The sequence below is a fragment of the Culex pipiens genome, chromosome 2, assembly GCF_016801865.2.
Source record: "Culex pipiens pallens isolate TS chromosome 2, TS_CPP_V2, whole genome shotgun sequence".
Lineage (NCBI taxonomy): Eukaryota > Metazoa > Arthropoda > Insecta > Diptera > Culicidae > Culex > Culex pipiens.
This window is the reverse complement of record NC_068938.1, coordinates 17,674,414-17,696,002: the sequence shown is the minus strand read 5'-3', so window position 1 is coordinate 17,696,002 and position 21,589 is coordinate 17,674,414. Positions and strand designations below refer to the sequence as shown.

The window sequence follows — 21,589 nt, the reverse complement described above, 5'->3', positions numbered from 1 at the left end:
ATAATTTGGGGTCGCTGAACCCGAATATGACCATGAAAATCGGTCACGGCGATCCAGCAGCGTGTAATCCAAGATGGCGTCCAATATGGCGAAGAGAGAATCTTCAAGTTGTCGACGCCATCTTGGATTACACGCTCCTGGGTCATCCATGACAAGCCTATTACATGTTGTTTAATAATACTTGAAGATTCACTATTCGCCATATTGGACGCCATCTTGGATTACACGCTACTGGGTCGCCGTGACCGATTTTTATGGTCATATTCGGGTTCAGCGATCCCAAATTAGTTAAATTTCATCGGTCACAAGCCTGTTACATATTGTTTAAAAATACTTGAAGATTCACTATTCGCCATATTGGACGCCATCTTGGATTACACGCTACTGGGTCGCCGTGACCGATTTTCATGGTCATATTCGGGTTCAGCGACCCCAAATTAGTTAAATTTGATCGGTCACAAGCCTGTTACATGTTGTTTAAAAATTCTTGAAGATTCACTATTCGCCATATTGGACGCCATCTTGGATTACACGCTACTGGGTCGCCGTGACCGATTTTCATGGTCATATTCGGGTTCAGCGACCCCAAATTAGTTAAATTTGATCGGTCACAAGCCTGTTACATGTTGTTTAAAAATCTTGAAGATTCACTATTCGCCATATTGGACGCCATCTTGGATTACACGCTACTGGGTCGCCGTGACCGATTTTCATGTTCATATTCGGGTTCAGCGACCCCAAATTAGTTAAATTTGATCGGTCACAAGCCTGTTACATGTTGTTTAAAAATTCTTGAAGATTCACTATTCGCCATATTGGACGCCATCTTGGATTACACGCTACTGGGTCGCCGTGACCGATTTTCATGTTCATATTCGGGTTCAGCGACCCCAAATTAGTTAAATTTGATCGGTCACAAGCCTGTTACATGTTGTTTAATAATACTTGAAGATTCACTATTCGCCATATTGGACGCCATCTTGGATTACACGCTACTGGGTCGCCGTGACCGATTTTTATGGTCATATTCGGGTTCAGCGACCCCAAATTAGTTAAATTTGGTCGGTCAAAAGCCTGTTATATGTTGTTTAAAAATACTTGAAGATTCACTATTCGCCATATTGGACGCCATCTTGGATTACACGCTACTGGGTCGCCGTGACCGATTTTTATGGTCATATTTGGGTTCAGCGATCCCAAATTAGTTAAATTTGATCGGTCACAAGCCTGTTACATATTGTTTAAAAATACTTGAAGATTCACTATTCGCCATATTGGACGCCATCTTGGATTACACGCTGCTGGGTCACCGTGACCGATTGTCATGGTCATATTCGAGTTCAGTGACCCCAAATTAGTTAAATTTGATCGGTCACAAGCCTGTTACATGTTGTTTAAAGATACTTGAAGATTCACTATTCGCCATATTGGACGCCATCTTGGATTACACGCTACTGGGTCGCCGTGACCGATTTTTATGGTCATATTCGGGTTCAGCGATCCCAAATTAGTTAAATTTGATCGGTCACAAGCCTGTTACATATTGTTTAAAAATACTTGAAGATTCACTATTCGCCATATTGGACGCCATCTTGGATTACACGCTACTGGGTCGTCGTGACCGATTTTCATGGTCATATTCGGGTTCAGCGACCCCAAATTAGTTAAATTTGGTCGGTCACAAGCCTGTTACATGTTGTTTAAAAATACTTGAAGATTCACTATTCGCCATATTGGACGCCATCTTGGATTACACGCTACTGGGTCGCCGTGACCGATTTTCATGGTCATATTCGGGTTCAGCGACCCCAAATTAGTTAAATTTGATCGGTCACAAGCCTGTTACATGTTGTTTGAAAATACTTGAAGATTCACTATTCGCCATATTGGACGCCATCTTGGATTACACGCTCCTGGATCGCCGTGACCGATTTTCATGGTCATATTCGGGTTCAGCGGCCCAAAATTAGTTAAAATCGACACGTCAACAACCTTTATACTGTGATATTGTTAACTTCTGTATATAGCCGCCATATTGGTCGCCATCTTGAATATCTCGCTTCCCTTAAGGAATTCGGCTTCGTGACCGCGATTTTCGGACTCAGCGGGGTCGATTTAGTCTAGATCCATCAAAACCTGGCCTGTTACACGATTTGCCGTTAGACACACGAAAATGAGCCCTTTTTCGATTTCGTGCCTTGACTATATCCGAAGTGAAATTTTTCTGAGCCTTCGGATAATCGAGTCTGGACTGTAGTTTACATGCTTTAGAATCAAACTGCATCATCATCTAAACATTTTCGCAATTAAATTGCTCCAGTTCACTAAAACGATGGGTAGCAGATAAAGTTTAGCCAAAACTTTGAATTTCTCAAAGAGGAAGGAAAAATCAAATGTTTAAATTGAGCAAGCTAGTCTTATTTGTATATTGATTTATTCATTATTCATTTCACCGACCTCGAATGCATTAATATCACAGATTACAACTTAACGGTACATGAAATGGAAATTAAGTACAAAATTATGCTTTGTAAAGAGTTTCAGTTAACATTTTGTGCACATTTGTTCTTGTGGTGATTAAGTCTTCTTACTGTTAAGAAAATATCAAGTCTGTTTAGTAATAACCGTCGGAATGGCATAATATCTTACGTAATGCGTAACTCAGATCCATCGTAATGAAATGCTTCGATTTTCGAACGAACTCGGGGTGCTCTCTGCGATGCGTTAACTAGTGCTTAAAGGGAGGAGGTTAGCAAAAGAAAAAAAAAAACCCGGTCCCAGCTCACTTCCACGCCACCGGAAAGAGCATCCACTTTTGCAGCTCGTTCCGCACGTCGCACGGCTGCAGAAACACCTCGAACTTGTCCTCGGAGTCGTCGCCCCGCACCGGGACCATGCCCCGCTCGAGGCAGTCCTCGGTGTTGAGGTTCTTCAGGTGGTACGTGTCCGTCTCGTAGACCCAGCGCTGAGCCCGCTTGTTGCTGCCGCAGGTGACCATTTTGGTTTTCTTGGCACCCTCGATCAGCGCCTCACCTTCGACGGTCGTCTTGCGGTACGAGTCGAGGCAGACGCCCTCGTCGGTCATGATGCGACCGTAGTCGTCGATTACGAACTGCTCGTCGAGTTGGTTGATCAGGAGGGAGCACTTCCGGAGGAAGGACTGGCCGAAGGGTTGCGTGATGAGGGAGTTGGTTTTGGGCTTTTGGAGGCAGTACGAGCTGTGCTTGGCGGCCTTCATGGAGTCGCCGATCTTCTTAACGTTTTCGGTGAGGTACTTGATGAGGAACTTCCACTTGAGCTCCGGGTTGAGATTCTTGACGATCAGGTTGATCTTCTTCATGAGGGTGATGTACTCCTGGTGGTCGAAGGTGCTGAGGTCGATCGGTTGGATGCGGCCGAAGAATTTGTTGGCGGCGGGGAAGAAGTTCTGAGGCCACACCTTGCGCAGGTACCAGTCGAAGGACTTGCAGTTGAGCTGCTTCTTGAGGGCGACGCGGGATGAGACGTTCTGGAAAAGGGTTTTATTAGCTGGGTTGAAATTTATGGGTGCAAAGAGTCTTACCAAACTTTTGAACTCTTCCGTGCCCTTGTTGAACTTGAAGAAGAATTTCGACCAGTCATCCATCCACACTAGAGCTACTCGCGCAAGATTTTCATTGAGAATCTAAAAAATCGTACTTGTTATGACAAGTTCTTTATCATCAAATCAGTTAACTTACCCCACTGACCCCGCCCGGGAACGTGTACGGCGAGCTCTTCCTGAACAGATGACCAACGTGCGAACACGGAGCGATCTCGATCTCTCCGCCGCACTGCCAAATCCGGAACGACATCTCCAAGTTGTCCCCGCCCCAGATCTTCAGCCTATCATCGTAGCTTCCCACGTCGAAGAAGTACTTCCGGTCGATCGTGAACAACCCTCCGGCCATCGCAGGCGTATGAAACGGCAGCGTCGTGTCCTTGCGACGTTCCGCCAGCTCTTCATCGCTCAGCGTGTACCACCGGAAGTGCATCTGCCAGTTGAACGCTCCCCAGTGGAACTCGAAGCTCTTGATGTACGAGAAGTTGTCGTCGGAGATGATGTCGATCACGGGACAGACTACCTTTTTGGGATTTTCCTTGATTCGTGCTAGGAGGGGCTCCAACCAGCCCGGGGAGCACTCACAGTGGGCGTCCAGGAAGGTCAGCGTGTCTCCGGTGGCCACTCGGGCTCCCATGAGACGTGCCGCGACGAGACCTTCCCGTTTGTTCAGTCTTAGAATGCTGACTACGAGGGGCAGCTTCTGGACGTAGTTCTCCAGATCGTTTTTCAAGAACCTCCGATCGCTGGCGTCATCAACTAGCAGAATCTCTTTGATTAGATGTTTCGGGGATCGGATGATGACACTCCACACGGTCCGCAGCAGCACGGACCATGCTTCGTTGTGGAAGACGATTATAATTGACGTCGTTGGCAGCTTGGTAGGGTATTCTTTGCTCACGCACTTTGGCTTGCGAACATCCGGAAGCGTTCGATTCAATGCGATCCGATCGCTTGCCAGTAGATTGTATCGGTTGATCTGGAATAGCTGCTGCATCTGCAGCAGGTCCTTTGCTTGCACCACCACCGGATCGCCATTCTCGCCCACGCCCGGAACCGGTGCAAAGTTGTTGGTGTTCAGGAAGTTCTTGGAAATGTTCCCAACCGAACCCACGCCCACGTAGTGTCCGACGATCTGCGGTATCCGGGGACGATCCTGAAACTTACTGCTCCTAACATTGCGCTGGTAGTTGATAAACTTCTCCACCGAGTACTTGGAGATTAGGTAAAACAGATACACCGACAGGGCGAACGAAATCAGGATGTAGATGTAGAAAATTTTGACCCGCAGTCGAAACATGTTCGAAATTACACACTCGCTTAAACTCTAGGGGAAATCTGATATAAAATAAGCATTTAATTGCTCCGCTTTTATTGACTTTCACCTGCTGCTCCTTGGCACTGAAATTTGGCCCCCGAAATTGGCCCCAATTCAAACTGGAACTGGTTCAACCGTTTGCGGCAACGCTAAAATTCTACGCGGTTTTGTACGATTTTCACGCGGTTCTACGAATACATCGTGCGGCGGAAGAATTACTTTAGTTTCAGAATGCAGCGGTGATTGCTTTTTTGTCCTCTATCGCGTGAAAATTATTGTTGACATTCTGAACTAAGCTACCCACGAGCTGTCACTTGCGAACTGAACTCTCTCGCTCTCGGTGATAGCGAAGAACGCGGTCGAGAGAGCTGAGAGAGAGCATGCAGCGATAAACAGAATTCACTGGAAGCGTGAGTGAAGCCGGTGTCGTACCCGTCACTGAAAATGACACAATTCGGTTTTTGGATGAACGTGGAGGTATACCTTTAGGCGCATTGTTTTGAAGTTGATGATTCAATTATTTTACGAAAATTACTGAAACTCAAATATTAAAAAAAATCAATCTAAATTGAATACCTTATGCATCGTAAAGAGAATTAGTCAAGATTATAAGGTTAAAGGCTTGAACCATCCTACGATGAGTTCATTTAAGATTCTGGTCTGACAGCGATCGGATGAACTTTCTCTACCTAAGTCACTGCATGAACTCGAAGTCATGTTGGACATTTAACTAGACAGACTTGAACCTGCTCGTTCTTAATCATCGAGTTGCACTTAAATATTGTAATACGCACTCAAGTGTTTTTCAGTAGAGATAGCATAGTTGTAGAGTGTTTGATTGACAAAATTGTAGGTAGGTAGAAGCTCTTGGAAGGATCATTTGAGAAAAATCAAATTTTATTCATCAGTTTAGTTGCAAAATGGATTCAGTTCACAACAATATTGAAGATGGAGATCCTCCAGGTCGTGAGTTGGCACCACAATCGACCATTTCTCCACAAGAGGAAGCGGGTGCCATTAGACCGGTTGAAGTACCGCCAGAAGTAGTACCAGCAGTAGTGCTGGAAGATCCTTGCAGCACTAACGACTTGAGCAGATCAATCTCCGGCAAGCGATCAACTCAAAGGGTAAAACCGAACATTGCTTCCGCCCTCAACCAACATCCAGCAGAGACAGAACCGCCGAAGCAGCCGCGGCCGAAAAAGTCCAAGGAGCTGTTCAGCGCATGTGGGACGCAGTGGATCCGACGCGAATATCCGACGGCGACGACGCGTAGGAAGATCGATCTCCTGGGCCTGTCGGCTCGCTTCCGGTACGTCACCATAAACGTCAAGCTGCACGACGAAGGATGCATCATGGCGACGGACGGCAACTTTGTGGCGCAGGTCCGGGTTGATGATCCGGAGCTGCTGGATGGCATTGGGAGCTTTGAGGATGCCAAGGAGGTGCTTTTGGAGCAAATGAGGATCGTCAAAGTTATGAGGGATGACCTGCGGGAGAATCGGGATGGGATGCGGGCAAAGCTGATTCCTGTGATAGGGGAAGCTTTGAAGGAATCAGCCTTCGAGTGGGAGCACGCAAGAAACTGTGTGAAGCTGATGAAGCTGAGGAAAGATTTGATGGAAAGTGATCGCTTGTGCTATCGCAGGCTGTGTAGAGAAATAAGTTAGTGTTGGGCAAGATGCGGAGTCGTGTGATAGATTGGGAGCCGATCGACGACCGGATGTGTAGATTGAGGATTAAAGGCCGTTTCTTCAACTATCACATCTTCAACGTACATTGCCCACACGAGGAATCATCCGATGCCGAGAAGGAAGCGTTCTACGCGAAGCTGGAGCAGAAGTTCGACAGCTGCCCGCAGAGGGACGTCAAGATCGTCATCGGAGATATGAACGCCCGCATAGGAAGGGAGGAGATGTACAAGCCGGTGATCGGGCCGAACAGCCTGCACACCGTCACGAACGACAACGGCCAGCGGTGCATCAACTTCGCAGCCTCCCGCGGTATGGTGGTACGGAGCACATTCTTCCCCCGGAAAGACATCCACAAAGTCACCTGGACATCGCCTAACCAACGAACAAAAACACAAATCGACCACGTCCTCATCGACGGCCGATTCTTCTCGGACATACGGAACATCCGCACGTACCGCGGTGCGGACATCCACTCGGACCACTACCTGGTGGGTGCAAGCATGCACTCAAAACTGTCGACGACGTATCACCGACGACGGAGCCGGCTCCCACCGCCGTTCAACACCGAGCGGCTGCAGGACACGGCTGCGGCTCAGCACTACGTGCAGCAGCTGGAAGCGAGCCTGCCAACGGAGGAGGAACTCGGCGCTGCCTCGCTCAACGATGGATGGAGCAGAATATGCTCGGCCATCGGCAGTGCCGCTGAAGCCGCGCTAGGTAGTACGGTCCGAGTTGGAAAGCAGCGCTGGTTCGACGAGGAGTGCCAGCGGCTACTTGACGAGAAGAAAGCAGCTTATGCGGTGAAGCTGAGAGCTGCAACTGATGAGAACGTGGCCAGATACAAACAAGCGCTGAAACAGCAGAGAACGGTCTTCAAGCTCAAGAAGCGCCAGCTGGAAGATCGCGATCGCGCCGAAATGGAGCAGCTGTTCCGGCAGAACGAGACGCGTAAGTTCTACGAGAAAGTTAACCGGTCCCGCAAAGGCTATGCGCCGCAAGCCAACACTTGTCGGGACGCCGAGGGAAACCTTCTTATGGACAAAGGCGAGGTGTTGAACAGGTGGCAGCAGTTCTTCAACGAGCACCTCAACGGCGATGTAGCGCATGGAGACGGCTTTGAAGCCCAACTTGGACCGCCCGCTGCCGACGAACAGTTCCCGGCACCTGATCTGGAGACGGTGAAGAAGGAGATCAGGCAGCTGAAGAACAACAGGGCCGCCGGTAAAGATCGGTTACCCGGTGAGCTCTTCAAATATGGAGGAGAGCAGTTGGCGAGGGCGATCCACTTGGTGATTTCTATGATCTGGAGGGAGGAGAAACTACCAGCAGAATGGATGGATGGTGTCGTGTGCCCCATCTACAAAAAGGGGGATAAGCTGGACTGCGGCAACTACCGCGGCATCACGCTTATCAACGCGGCCTATAAAATTCTCTCCCAGATCCTCTGCCGTCTGCTGACACCGTACGCACGGAGGTTCGTGGGCCCCTATCAAGCGGGGTTTACTGGCGCTCGGGCCACCACGGACCAAATTTTCTCGCTCCGGCAGATCCTCGAGAAATGCCGTGAGTACAACGTGCCCACACATCACATCTTCATCGATTTCAAGGCAGCGTACGATACAGTCGACCGCGAACAGCTATGGCAGATCATGCACGAGAACGGTTTTCCGGACAAACTGACTCGGCTGATCAAGGCTACCTTGGATCGTGTGATGTGTCACGTGCGAGTGGCAGGGGAGCTAGCGGACCCCTTCCAATCGCATCAAGGGTTACGACAAGGTGACGGCTTATCCAATGCGCTGTTCAACATCGGACTTGAGGGAGTTGTGCGAAGAGCGGGTATAGACACGAGAGGCACGATTTGCAACAGGACAGTCCAACTTCTTGCTTATGCGGACGACATTGATATTATAGCGAGAGACCTAGAGACGGTGAAAAGGGTTTACACCGCCTTAAAGACGCAAGCAGGACGAATTGGATTGGCCATGAATACGACGAAAACAAAGTACATGAAAGGGAGGGGCTCAAAGGACGTTGACCCCCCAAGACTCACCCCTCTAGCTGTGGATGGCGATGTGCTGGAGGAGGTGAGCGAATTCGTGTACTTGGGATCGCTGGTAACGGCCGACAACGACACCAGCTTAGAGATCCGGACTCGTATCCACTCCGCGAATCGCGCCTACTTTGGATTACGGAAAACCTTGACATCTGATCGAGTGCAACGCGCCACGAAGCTGACCCTGTACAAGACACTGATTAGACCGGTTGCCCTCTATGGCCACGAGACCTGGACGCTGCGGCAAGAGGACGAACGAGCCCTTGGAGTTTTCGAACGGAAGGTGCTGCGAACGATCTACGGTGGAGTACGTACAGCTCAGAACGAGTGGCGAAGGCGCATGAACCACGAACTGCACGCGCTGCTGGGAGAACCGACCATCGTCACCCTGGCGAGAATCGGGAGGCTCAGGTGGGCCGGTCATGTCGCGAGGATGGCTGAAGACCATCCTGTCAGGATGCTCTTTGACCGCGCGCGACCGGATGGCGGCACTGGCCGAAGAGCAGGAGCGCAGCGTGCACGATGGGGTAATCAGATCGAGGCGGACCTAAGAAAGATCTGCAACCTAGGAGACTGGCGAGCTGCAGCCCAGAACCGAGCAACATGGAACAACCTTCTTGATACAGCACGGGCACCGCGTATGGTGTTCTAAGCTGTTTGGTATGGTATGTATGTAGAGAAATAAGTACTGATCGCACCTTTTCGGAAGATTTGCGAAAATACACTAGGAGACTGTTAAAAATTGAGGAGACTTTGTTAAAGCGGTCAATTTGGCTGGATCGATTTGGGATAGAATCAACACAGTCGTCGTCTGAAAATCTTAGTGAAGATTTGAATAAGGTTTTGAGGAACGGATTTATTAATCATAGAAAAGAGTTGATCCTACTAGCTCCTGAATACTTGAAAACAATATTAGAAGAGGCAAATCAAAATCAAATTATTTTGATCAATTATGGTGACATTTTAAGGTTTCAGGATTTGTTCTGCAATCTAGACCAAACAATTTTCAAGAATCCTATCGAACATTTCACACAGAATTGGATAGATTCAATCCACGAAAGTCATTCGATCGAGCGTCCTAATCTAACAAATTCAATATTTTTCCTTCTATGCCAAAGTCTTGGAGAGTTGATTGGTGAAATAAGTGCCAGAAGTGAAAACACTTGCAATGAGTTGCTATTCTGTGACTCTTTTGGTTGGAAATCAGCTGATTCAATCAAATGGAAATATCAAAATAGTCTAACAACTTGCCTAGAGCGCGAGTACCGCTATATCTTTAAATTACTGGATCATTTTAATTTCGCCAAACGAAACACACAACCGTTTCGTTACTATCCATTGGTGCTCAACAGGTTCAGTAAATCTGCCCACATAAATGAAACAAAAAAGCTGATAAGGTATCATTCCACGCACAAGAATCCCTTTGACATTCCCGACGAAATTTACATTTGGTACTGCATGGTGGACGTCGTGTTGTCCGAAATGTCTGTGGCGCAAACCCAACCCTGGGGTAAGTTTGACCGATTTGGCCCAATTTTTCGATATTACACGGAAATGGTTCAAACCACAACTATTTATGAAGTGAATGAAATACGCAAGATCAGTCATGCTTTAGTTCGTTACATCGTTCTAAACGATCAGGTTAGTAACCAACCACTGAGCAATTTGCAAAACGAACTGACAAAAGAGTTGTTCAACATTAACAGTGACTTGGAAAGATGGTTAACAAGCAGAAATACAATGTTTTGCTTCTGGGTTGAAGGTCTGGCAATGCTTCAGAAAATTAGCCACTTGCCAGAATTTAAGCCATTATTTGAACAATTACTTGAATTAGATTCTATCATATGTAACATGCCGTTGAGCAAATTTGAATTAGTTGATTTATATAGTGAAATCAATATCTTTGTCAAGGGAATAGTTGATTTGCAGTTGGAATGGTGCAAAAATGAGCCAAACAGTGAAAATATCTACTGCGAAATAGTGAATAATTCATGTAAACCCATCCATCAAAATATATTTTTTCTCTACTCAAATGCCCAAAAAGAATACTGGAAAATTATAGCAAAGCACTATGAGTTAAAGTTAATCAAAAAAGCTTCAAGCATAGTACAACAACTGCTTCTACTAGATCGGTGGCCATCGTCTGGGGAAGCCCTGCCAAATTTAGACCAACTTGCGTCAGCAACACTCCTTCTGAAGATTGTTAACAGGACAATAAAAAAGCTTCCAAAAACTGAAGACATCACAACGTTTGATGTTTTCTACAAGAAACTCATAGAACCGCTTTCCAGGGCGGTCGGAAATGCCACTTCAGTCCACAGCTTTCTGGTTCGAATCGAAGAAATCGAAAACAATTTCCCAAAGATTCCAAGCACACAAGAACCTTTACAAACGTTTAAAACAGGAGAATCTGTTGGAAACATTTTCTGGGCAATGTTAAAAATGTTTTTGAGTCTTTTAAAATTTTTTGAACGATGTTTTATAAATTTTGTTTTAATGGGAGTCAATGGGATTTTGTTTCTGTTAACAATTTTGATGCTCTTTCTGTTAGGAGCTCTCGTTCAGTATGGTTCAAAAACTTATGTTTGTAACAGCAATGATTATCGTTACACTTATTGGAAACTGATTTTAACATTTTTCGGATATTGTTCAATGGAAACTGAGGAAAAAACGAATCCGGAAACAAAATGGTTCAATGGAAGATTCTGGGTTTGACCTATAGAAGTACTATGATCGGATTATCTTATGCGTTATACACAATAAAACGTATTTTCAAATCAATGCCTTTCAATCAAGTAATTCACATCCTCGAAACTCAATTACAGAAAAAAAAATATTGTATATTTATAGAATGACTATAAATCTAGAAAAAAAAAAACAGAAAATCAAAATAATAAATTGCGAAATTATGCCAAATCAGGTTTTATAACGTCAAAGTTTGAGACTGTCGGACCAAATTTAAATTTCAATGAGACTGTAACAGGAAAAATTTGGAATATCATTGTTTTTGATTTTTAATCAACGTTACCACTGTATTAAAGAAATATCAATCTTTTGATGCCCATGTGCTCTCTTGTACTAAGCTTGCTGCGATTCCTGTTTAGATAGAACAAGAGAGCACACCGACATCGATTTGTTAATGTTAATGTTTATAGTGTTGTTGAATTTAAAAAGAAACATTTTTTTAAAATAAAGGGTGATAAAGTATATTATGTTCGCAGAAAATATTTTTTTTGAAGAACTTCTCGAAAAAAGAATATTTCAAAAACTTTCAACAAATGATCGAAATGGTTTTGTATTTCTAAGTCAACTGTCATTTTACCTGTTTAAAAAAAATCGGATATTTTAGGACCCTCTAAAGCATTTTAACGAAAGGCTGTTGAACATTGTATCACTCTAAAAGTAGCTTTGCATAGTTACAAAACACGTTCTGAATGAAAAATGCCCTTTCTTGATTCATAATGTTTCGAAAAATACAATAAATTTGCCCATAAAATGATATGCCTTCTGATTTTTTACTCATAAGTATCCAAGAGATGGTTTTTTGCTCAAACTCAATCCAATTCAAGGATTCAATTTTGTGGTTAACTTTACGCAGCTGGTCTGGCCGTTTAGAAAAGAAGAATGTTGGAATTAAACAGCCCAGCGTTTGTCCAACGATTGATGTGTTTTGTATGGAAATTGTCCACGAGGAAGGGAGGTCTGATATTAAAAAAAATGACCACGTGGTTTATGAGGGTCCTCAATGCCATTAGTTGATTCTAATTCCACATAACCGCCATAACGACGTAAACGCCACGGGAGATAAAATTGAATGAAGTTTTTCAAACCATTTGTTTTCTTATAACGTTTGGAAAGCACAAAATAAGGCTTTGGGTTTGTTTTTGTGTTAATTCTATCTAAATGATATTTTTTCAACACACAGTAAAAAATGTGTAAATTTGGAAGGTGTTTTTTTGGAAGGTTGAATATTAACTCCTTTATTATGTGAGTTTACCTCAATTTAGACATAACACCAGAAAAGTGGTAAAATTAAATTTTGTGGCAAGTGTACCATACCAATTTTTAGAATAAAATAAACAAATTGTTGCAACAACACAGTTTGTTGGAAAATAAATACATAAGCTTGCATCAAAACAAAAATAACAAAAAGTTATAAAAAAATATACATCGCAAAATATGATGATATAATGAAAATTTATCATGCATTTTCTAAAAACTGTTAATTTTTCGAAAAAAAAACATTCAAATTATTTGTAAGAAATTACTATTTCTTCTAAAAACGAAAGAAACGTTCTAAACACATTATCACCTCTCGAGCTTGAGAGTGTAGGTGTTATAATTTTATGTTTCCCAGTGATAACTATTCAACTGTTAGCAAATAAACATTATTGTTCAAGCATTGTTCCTTTTTCCCCAACGGGATGTTCGTCTTGCCACACCTAGTTGTAGAATGTGATGAAAAACAATAATTTAAAAATTGTTTTTTTTATGGTAGAAAACCGTTTTTTTAACTCGTTTTAACAAAGTCTTAGTTAAGACCTGAATTAACATTAATATCAAAAAATCCGACTGATTTTTTTACGTTTTTTCCTGGTTTTTACGAGCATTTCCTCTACACGAAAAAAATATGATTTTTGAATATTTTTTTTTGAAAACAAAAAAATTTTTTACAATCATCCGATTTTTAATGTTGAATTCTTTGTAGATTTCCTATTTTACAAATTTTACAATGGTTTGATTTTTGATGAAGAAACAAAATATTGTAAATAGGTGACACAGCGAAAATGTTTCACAAAATAAGTACTTCAACAGACTGAGTATCTCAGCAGATTCGTTTGATCAACAAGGTAAAGAAAAGAAATTTTTCGGAAATGTTCGCAGTTCTTCAAAAACATTTGAATACCTTTTTCCTTCTGGGGCAAAAACTACCTTTTTATATATTTTTTGAAAGTTTCAAATAAAACAAGCCCTACACATTGTTAAAGACCTGTTTTTAGTAATTTGTTGGTTTATTGGATACGACAACATATTAGTTTACAGTGTTTATCAGGTCAAGGAAATTTAGATAAGTTACAGAGGATTCAAAAACTTTGTCTTAAGGGGTAACTTTTGTCCCTGATCAAGAATGCGAGTTCCATTTTTTGATATCTCATGACGGAGGGGCGATACGACCCCCTGAGCAATTCTCTACCAAAACCGGAAATGGTTTTTATTTGTATTTTTTGATTTGGCTCAAACTTTGTGGGGGCCTTCCCTATGTCCAAATTAGCTATTTTGTGTCATTGGTTCACCCATACAAGTCTCCATACAATTTTGGCTGCTGTCCATACAAAAATGGTATGTAAATATTCAAACAGCTGTAAGTTTTGAGTGAATTTTCTGATCAATTTGGTATCTTCGGCAAAGTTGTAGGTATTGTTGAGGACTGTTGAGAAAAAAATAGGTACACGGAAACAAAATTTGCAGATTTTTTAATTAACTTTTTTTTCTACTAAAACTCAATTTTCCAAAATACATATTTTTTGATTTTCGAGATTTTTTGATATGTTTTAGGGGACAAAAATCCGCAACTTTTGAGCTATAGAGAAACATGGTCAAAAAATCTGCCGCCGAGTTATGAATTTTTGAAAAATATTGATTTTTGGAAAAAATTGAAGTTTTTAACGAAATTTTTAAATTTTTATTCAGAATCAGAACAGAAAACAAAAAAAAATCTTCCACTTTCACCCAAATAATCAAAAATCGTGAAAATCAAACAGGACTCAGAAAAAATCTGAAGTGTTCTAAAGTGGTGACTTTAAAGATAAAAGTATTATTTATTTAATCTTGAATAAACCAAGCTTGAATCTTTTAATTCCTTTTCCATCACGAGTTATCGTAATTTTACGAAAAAAGTTGTCGGAGAATGACACAACTCATTATTGTCAGTTGTTGAAAGGTATGATTACAACTGCATCAATGTAATTGTGCGAGCGACGTAACTTATGAAATTAAAAATGTCCGAAAATTGAAAAAAAATAAAGGCCAAAATTAAAAAAACGACGTTCTTTATGAACAACCCCCCCAGTCAGTTTCTCAACCAGATGCTGTTCTAACCCACCCCACCACCGAGGGGACCCCGCGTCGTTCGTGCCAATTTCGTGTGCGTCACCCACCGTCATCGTCATCAGCACACTCTCGGCACTGACCAGCGACGACGACGACGACGCGTGTCACGAAGAAGCCAGAAGAACGTGGTGAAAGGACCCGACGCCTTCCAGCACGTTCCAGTTGGGGAGCAGACTCCATCGAGAAGCCGGTCCGGGATGACATGGTCGGGAGTTGGTCGACGTCGCGATTGCAGCAGCCTTATTGCGTCGTGGCTGTTGAACTTTTCCTGAAGGCTCGGTGAACGTTCCGGAAGAGTTTTGAAAGTTGTTTCGTGGAAATCTGTGTAAAATTTGTGTCGACGTCCCGTGACAAATTCCGGTGTGAAAAGTGTCATCCCTCAGCTCCGGTTGGGCCTCCCCCGTTCAACCCCCTCAGCTATCCGACGATATTCTCTAGAACTTGAGAGAAGCTCTGGCGTAGACTTAATTGCATCAGCCTGACGTGTTTGACGAGTGTTTGCTAAACGACTCAGAAGCAAACCAGAAGTGGTGTGGAAAAAGTGCTTCAAAAGTGGTGTAATTTAATTGAAAATCTTAAAAATCTACAACACTACAGTGAAACCAGCAAAGTACAGGCCAAAAGTTGTTTTCTTTAAAACTTGTTGTTTTTGTTACCTTTAGCCGGATTAGTTCGGCTTGGAGTCCTTTCCAGAGAGGATTAAACAGCACCACCTCGCACCCCCTGGGGGTGTAACCGGCAAAAAGGAAAATCGAGCGAAAATTTTGCCCCCCAGCGAAGCAATCGGTACGTAATAAACCCCGTTGAACCCCCCCGCCACCTTTTACTAGCCCGAAAAGGGCTATTTTTAGCGAGCGTCATCTTGGTGTGTGATGTTGGAAACTTTGTGATGAAGGAGCAGTAGAGAATTATTGTTATTGTCGGCACCGCGCTGAGGGAGGGGGGTCGGTAGTAAACGAGATTGTGGGTGGTGATTATGCCCAATATGGGTTTGGTTTTCCTGGGCAGGGGAATTGGAAGTTTTCGATTGGGAGGTTGGCTGGGAGGTCGATGGGAAACTATGGTTTGTGTTGAAAGTGGGAGAAAATCGAAGGTTTTGGAATAATCTTAAAGAAGAGAAAGCAGGGAGTGCGAAAGGAAGAGTGCTTAAGTTGGAAAACCGTGAAGTGGGAGGGCTTTGGCTACAATGGATTGATGCCAAAGTTAATGCACATGATACAAGTCTCTGTTAAATTAATGATTATACAAAACAATGATTACATTCCGATTTTTTTATGAAGAGTCGAGTTTTTTATCAATGTTCGTATGAAGAATAAGTGTAGTGCGCTCCATGTGCAAATTTCATGCAATTTTTTTGTTGTATGCAACTGTGATTATTTTATTTTATTTTTTTAATTATTTTTTTAGGGAGGAGTAAATCTCTTCCGTTAAAAAAAGTATCATTTCCAATCTAAAATTTTGTTGAATTACCACTTTTTCGTGGTAAAGCAGCTTTTTCAGTCTATATCGAGGGAATATTAAACCATCCATTTTTTAACATTTTTAACTGTTCATATGACTCTGAAGACCTTCTGCTTTTTTATATTAAAATTTTATTTATTGAAATTCATTTTTTTATTTTTGTCAAAAGGACCCACAATACCTCGCAAAAATCTCATTTTTTCAAATGTGAAGTAGAAACGATAATGCACAGTGGTCCAGATCGCAAAATGAGGTGGATGTTCCGAAGAACTGTGAAGCTTTGGAAGTTTGGTGTTTTCAGAAAAGTTGTCTTTGTTGTTTTCAGAAAAGTTGCAAATGGGAAGGGAACACTTTTGGCTTGATTTAAAATTAAGGATGTTCACGATTCGAATGTTTTATAAAATCTAAATTTCCAGGCATGTCAATGCAAGCAACTTTGTGTAAGATGCTAATCTAGAAATGTACGCCTTAACCGACTAATTTAGCAAAATTTACAAAAAAATTTACATAGCATTTTCAGTCCGTTTTTCAAAAAAAATACCCCTGAATTGCTACGTTCAAGAAACTGATTTATGAGGGATTGCTCAGATGCTGTCAAAAAAAAAAAAAATAGATCGTATTCTGAGATAGCAATATAAAATATTGGTGTCTTCGACAAAGTTGCTTGAGAAGAGAAAAAAATCCAAAAAATATTTTTGAAAAGTTAGATTTTATAAAGTACTTTAATCGTGAACCAACCTAACTTAAAACAGAGCTAAAAGTTTCATTCTCTCTTCTGAAGACACAAGAGCTCCAAAACTTCACTTTTCCACTTGATTATGAAAAAAAAACACTGTGCAATGTCAGTGACTAGACCAAATCTACACAGTAAAGGAAGTGGGTAATTCTCTACCAACTCACACGAAATCGGGAAAAGTTGTCCCGACCCCTCTTCGATTTGCGTGAAACTTTGTCCTAAGGGGTAACTTTTGTCCCTGATCACGAATCCGAGGTCCGTTTTTTGATATCTCGTGACGGAGGGGCGGTACGACCCCTTCAATTTTTGAGCATGCGAAAAAAGAGGTGTTTTTCAATAATTTGCAGCCTGAAATGGTAATGAGATAAAAATTTGGTGTCAAAGGGACTTTTGTGTATAATTGGACGCCTGATTGGATGGCGTACTCAGAATTCCGAAAAAACGTATTTTTCACCGAAAAAAACACTAAAAAAGTTTTAAAAATTCTCCCATTTTCCGTTACTTGACTGTAAAATTTTTTGGAACATGTCATTTTATGGGAAATGTAATGTTCTTTTCGAATCCACATTGACCCAGAAAGGTCATTTTTTCATTTAGAACAAAAGTTTTCATTTTAAAATTTCGTGTTTTTTTTCTAACTTTGCAGGGTAATTGTTTAGAGCAGCGATTCTCAACGGGGGTACCGAGCCTACTTGATTTACACGGTAGGGGGTACCAGCCTAGAAGAAGGTTGAGAATGGCTGGTTTAGAGTGTAATAATGTTCTACAAAGTTGTAGAGCAGACAATTACAAAAATTTGGATGCATAGACATGAGGGGTTTGCTTATAAACATCACGAGTTATCGCGATTTAACGAAAAAAAGTTTTGAAAAAGTAGCTTTTTGCGTTTCTCTTTGTTTCGTCGTCCGTGTCTGTCGCGGGTGACCATGAACGGCCATGATCAACGACGACCAACTTTTTCAAATCTTTTTTTTCGTAAAAAATTTTGTTCTAAATGAAAAAATGACCCTTTTGGGACAATGTAGATTCGAAAAGTACATTAAATTTCCCATTAAATGACATGTTTCAAAATTTTTTACAGTCGAGTAACGGAAAATGGGAGAATTTTTAGAACTTTTTTAGTGTTTTTTTCGATGAAAAATACGTTTTTTCGGAATTCTGAGTACGCCATCAAATCGGGCGTCTAATTTTACATAAAAGTCCCTTTGACACCAAATTTCTATCTCATCACCGTTTCAGGCTGCAAATTATTGAAAAACACCTCTTTTTTCGCATGTTCAAAAATGGAAGGGGTCGTACCGCCCCTCCGTCACGAGATATCAAAAAACGGACCTCGAATTCGTGATCAGGGACAAAAGTTACCCCTTAGGACAAAGTTTCACGCAAATCGAAGAGGGGTCGGGGCAACTGCTGTGTGAGTTGGCGGAGAATTACCCAGGTGTAATTTAGAAATTTTGAATATTTCCGCTTTTATGATGTAATGTTACATTAATTTTGAATGACAATTACATTACACCAGAAAAGTACTAAAATTACACATTTCCAGCGATAAAATTAGACATTTTTGTGACATATGAGATGTACCTCTTCACAGATGTAATATTACCATGATTTTTTTAAATGTGTACGTCATTTTTTTAATTTTATATAATTTTCATGCTTGTCTACAATTTTCGCCATTTTGATAGAACAAGTCATCGGAGTAAATCAAACATGACCATGCAAACAACTAACTATTTGTTGGTTGACGTATATTATAACTCTCTAAACTTAATGTTTTGACTATAATTTAAAATAGTGAAGATGAAATAGAAATATAGATTTGTCACCTAAACCCTTATTTTATTTTATTTGGTTTCTTAATGTCTAAAAGGTTGAGGCAACGATACATTTTCAAATAAAAATGTCTTATTTTGTTTTCTTTATTAATAGCTTTGTTATGCAATTCACATTTCTAGAATCAAATCTAAATTTGAAGGGCTACTGAATTGTAATTGAAACATAAAAGATTCCGTATATTCAATGAACTACCATGGAAATTGGTTGAAATAAACAAAAATAGTAGTTTATGCAACAAGTTGCAAAAAGATGTTTTTTTCAGCACGAGTAGTACAGTTATCTGATAAATTTGACGAGTGCTGAAAAAATCAATTTTGTAATTCCATACATTATTATTACAATTCACTGAAATTATAAATCAGTCATCCATCTTTATAAAAAAAAAAAGTTCAACAGTATTACTTTTCTAAACAAGCGCTGAAGTGTTGAGCATCAATTTCAGTGCTCAGGAATTCTAGACTTTGTCTCAAGAATAAACTGTTAATTTATAAACAAATTTTCAGACCTGCCATGCTTTATGCTGTGCCGATCTGGACAAGCTGTTGCTTAACCAGGAAGAAAAAACTTCAGAGGATTCAGAACAAAATTCTGAAAATGATTCTGAAACTTCCTCCCTGGTTCAGCACCAGTGAACTTCATCAATTAGCCGAAGTTGACACTTTGGATGTTATGTCCAATAAGATAATTGATGCATTTCGACAAAAATCATTGCAGTCTTCAGCTGCATTGATCCGCTCTTTATATAGTTTATAAGTTAGTTTTAAGGTATCCCTTTTCCCTTTTGTACATGTAGGACCTCCTACATTTGAAATCACTGAATAGCGAAAGCTACAATATTTCATGAATAAATGAAAGTTGCTAGTATTTAAAATTGAGGTGAAAAGTCATCGATTGTGATTGGACACTCAATAATATTTTAACTGAATGAATGTACATGGAGGAGAAAATCAAAATAAATATAAATTAAAAAAAAAATCAATTTCAGTGCTGAAATGTAGAACTTATCAGCATTTATTTTTTAAAAGACTACTATTCGATTCTGTTAGTCTTGGTACAAAAAAGTAGTATTTTTCGTCGTTCGAAAATGACAGGAAAAGTAAGTAGTTTCACAACGAAATTGAAAGAAATGATGTTTTTAAACTCCAAACTAAACATACCTATGTGATATTTAGAAACAAAATGTTGAAATTATTTTAGTAGATTTAGGCTCTTACAAATTTTATTTCATGTTTTTGTCCCCCTTCCCGAAAAATCAGGGAAAAAAATATATGTTTTCAAAAAACATCAAAATTTCAATGGAAATTTAAGTACAATCAGCTGAAATCAATTTAAAATGTCTTCATTTACAATCGTTTTTAGCATGTTTGGGTTGATTTTGCTTTCGTCAAGTCTTCCACTTTTTGAAAACTAATGATTGCAAAACAACTGAACTACCGTCAACTGGGGCGAATCGGGACACATGGGGCGAATTGGGATAGCAATTTTAACCATGTTAGAGCACAATATTTTGATTTTTCTGGTTGGTTTCGGATAGAACAGACTCAGACCAATAAAATGTGTACATCCTTTTCCAAATTTAGAACCATTAAGTGCTCTAAACACTGCTGTCCCTATTCAGACTGTAGTCCCGATTCGCCCCAGATGACGGTAGAGTAAAATGCATTTTAAAAAACATTTTTTTCATTCAAATATTGAGACTTTGGCTTGATATTTCATATTATTTTTTTTGCGCAAACCATCGGATAATCGAACTTCGGATAATAGAATCTGGACTGTATCACATACTTTGGCTTTAAAGCAGTTAGGCCGTTGCAAATATTTTTTGATGTTTATATCCCTCGACTCTGACCAAAGTCGAGGGGGCAAAAAAATAAAAAAAGGTAACAAATTGAAATTACAGGCCACGGTTTGAATGAAAAAAGTTTTTTTTTTTTAAATGCATTATACCTGTCCAGTTGTTTTGCAATCATAAGCTTCCAAAAACATTGACGAAAATTTTGTTTTTGTGAGAAAAAATGATTTTGCGGTGCTTAACATTGTAATATCGTAAAAGTTCTAAACATTATTATCAATACAGAAAAAGGCTTACTAGATTGTTTTGAGTTTATTAGACTTCTATTTTCATTGAAATTTTCCAGTTTTATGAAAAAATATGGTTTTTGCCCCCAGATTTTTCGGACCAATTTTGAAGGGGCTCCCCCCGATGTTTTTTTTGTCACTAAAAAAATATTATTTGGATGAAATTGCATTCAAACGGCCGGGACCGTGGTGTAGAGATAAGTGTGGTTGCCTCTTACCCAGTCGGCCTGGGTTTGATCCTAGAAGGTCCCGGTGGCAAATTTTGAGACGAGTCTGATCACGCCTTCCGTCGGACAGGGAAGTAAATGTTGTTCCCGGTCTAACCTAGAGGTTAGGTCGTTAGCTCAATCCAGGTGTAGAAGTCGTCTCCCTGGGTCCTGCCTCGGTGGAGTCGCTGATAGGCAGTTGGACTCACAATCCAAAGGTCGTCAGTTTGAATCCCGGGGTGGATGGAAGCTTAGGTGTAAAAAGAGGTTTGCAATTGCTTCAACAATCAAGCATTCGGACACCTAGTTTCGAGTAGGAATCTCGTAATCGAGAACGCCAAGGTAATGCTGTAGAGCGAATAATTTTTTGATTTGCATTCAAACCCACACCATCTCACAGTTGCAACACGATATCCACACAGAAAGTGGTTGCAAACAACACACCATCAAGCTAATTTAGTATAGCCCCTCTCTCTTTCTCTTTCTCAAGCATATGGATTCGCTGAAAT

General features: G+C 41.1%; 3 protein-coding genes across 6 annotated transcripts in view; 2 read left to right on the top strand and 1 right to left on the bottom strand.

Moving 5' to 3' along the window:
• Window positions 1-2,533: 2,533 nt before the first annotated feature.
• On the bottom strand, window positions 2,534-5,221 carry LOC120419464 (polypeptide N-acetylgalactosaminyltransferase 3). Its single transcript, XM_039582148.2, has 3 exons — window positions 3,720-5,221; window positions 3,563-3,664; window positions 2,534-3,508 (listed from the first exon to the last, which is right to left on the bottom strand). Exons 1-3 carry the CDS (start codon window positions 4,878-4,880, stop codon window positions 2,783-2,785), a joined length of 1,989 nt encoding a protein of 662 aa, XP_039438082.1. The 5' UTR covers window positions 4,881-5,221; the 3' UTR covers window positions 2,534-2,782.
• Window positions 5,222-5,606: 385 nt separating this feature from the next.
• LOC128092819 (uncharacterized) lies at window positions 5,607-6,568 on the top strand. 4 transcript variants are annotated; one of them, XM_052707587.1, is made up of 2 exons: window positions 5,607-5,751; window positions 5,807-6,568. In XM_052707587.1, the coding sequence occupies exon 2, from the start codon at window positions 5,819-5,821 to the stop codon at window positions 6,566-6,568; it is 750 nt and encodes a 249-aa protein (XP_052563547.1). In that variant the 5' UTR covers window positions 5,607-5,751; window positions 5,807-5,818. The 4 variants fall into 4 exon arrangements, with proteins under 4 accessions (XP_052563547.1, XP_052563548.1, XP_052563549.1 ...); XM_052707588.1 differs by having other exon boundaries at window positions 5,611-5,747; XM_052707589.1 differs by having other exon boundaries at window positions 5,626-5,751; window positions 5,812-6,568.
• An 8,270-nt stretch (window positions 6,569-14,838) lies between these two features.
• The window catches only part of LOC120419460 (dual specificity protein phosphatase 3), a 63,373-nt gene continuing 56,622 nt past the window's right edge, over window positions 14,839-21,589 (top strand). Inside the window, exon 1 of the mRNA XM_052707383.1 lies at window positions 14,839-15,545. The gene's annotated coding sequence lies outside the window, so the exon portion shown is untranslated. The remainder of the gene's footprint in view (window positions 15,546-21,589) is intronic.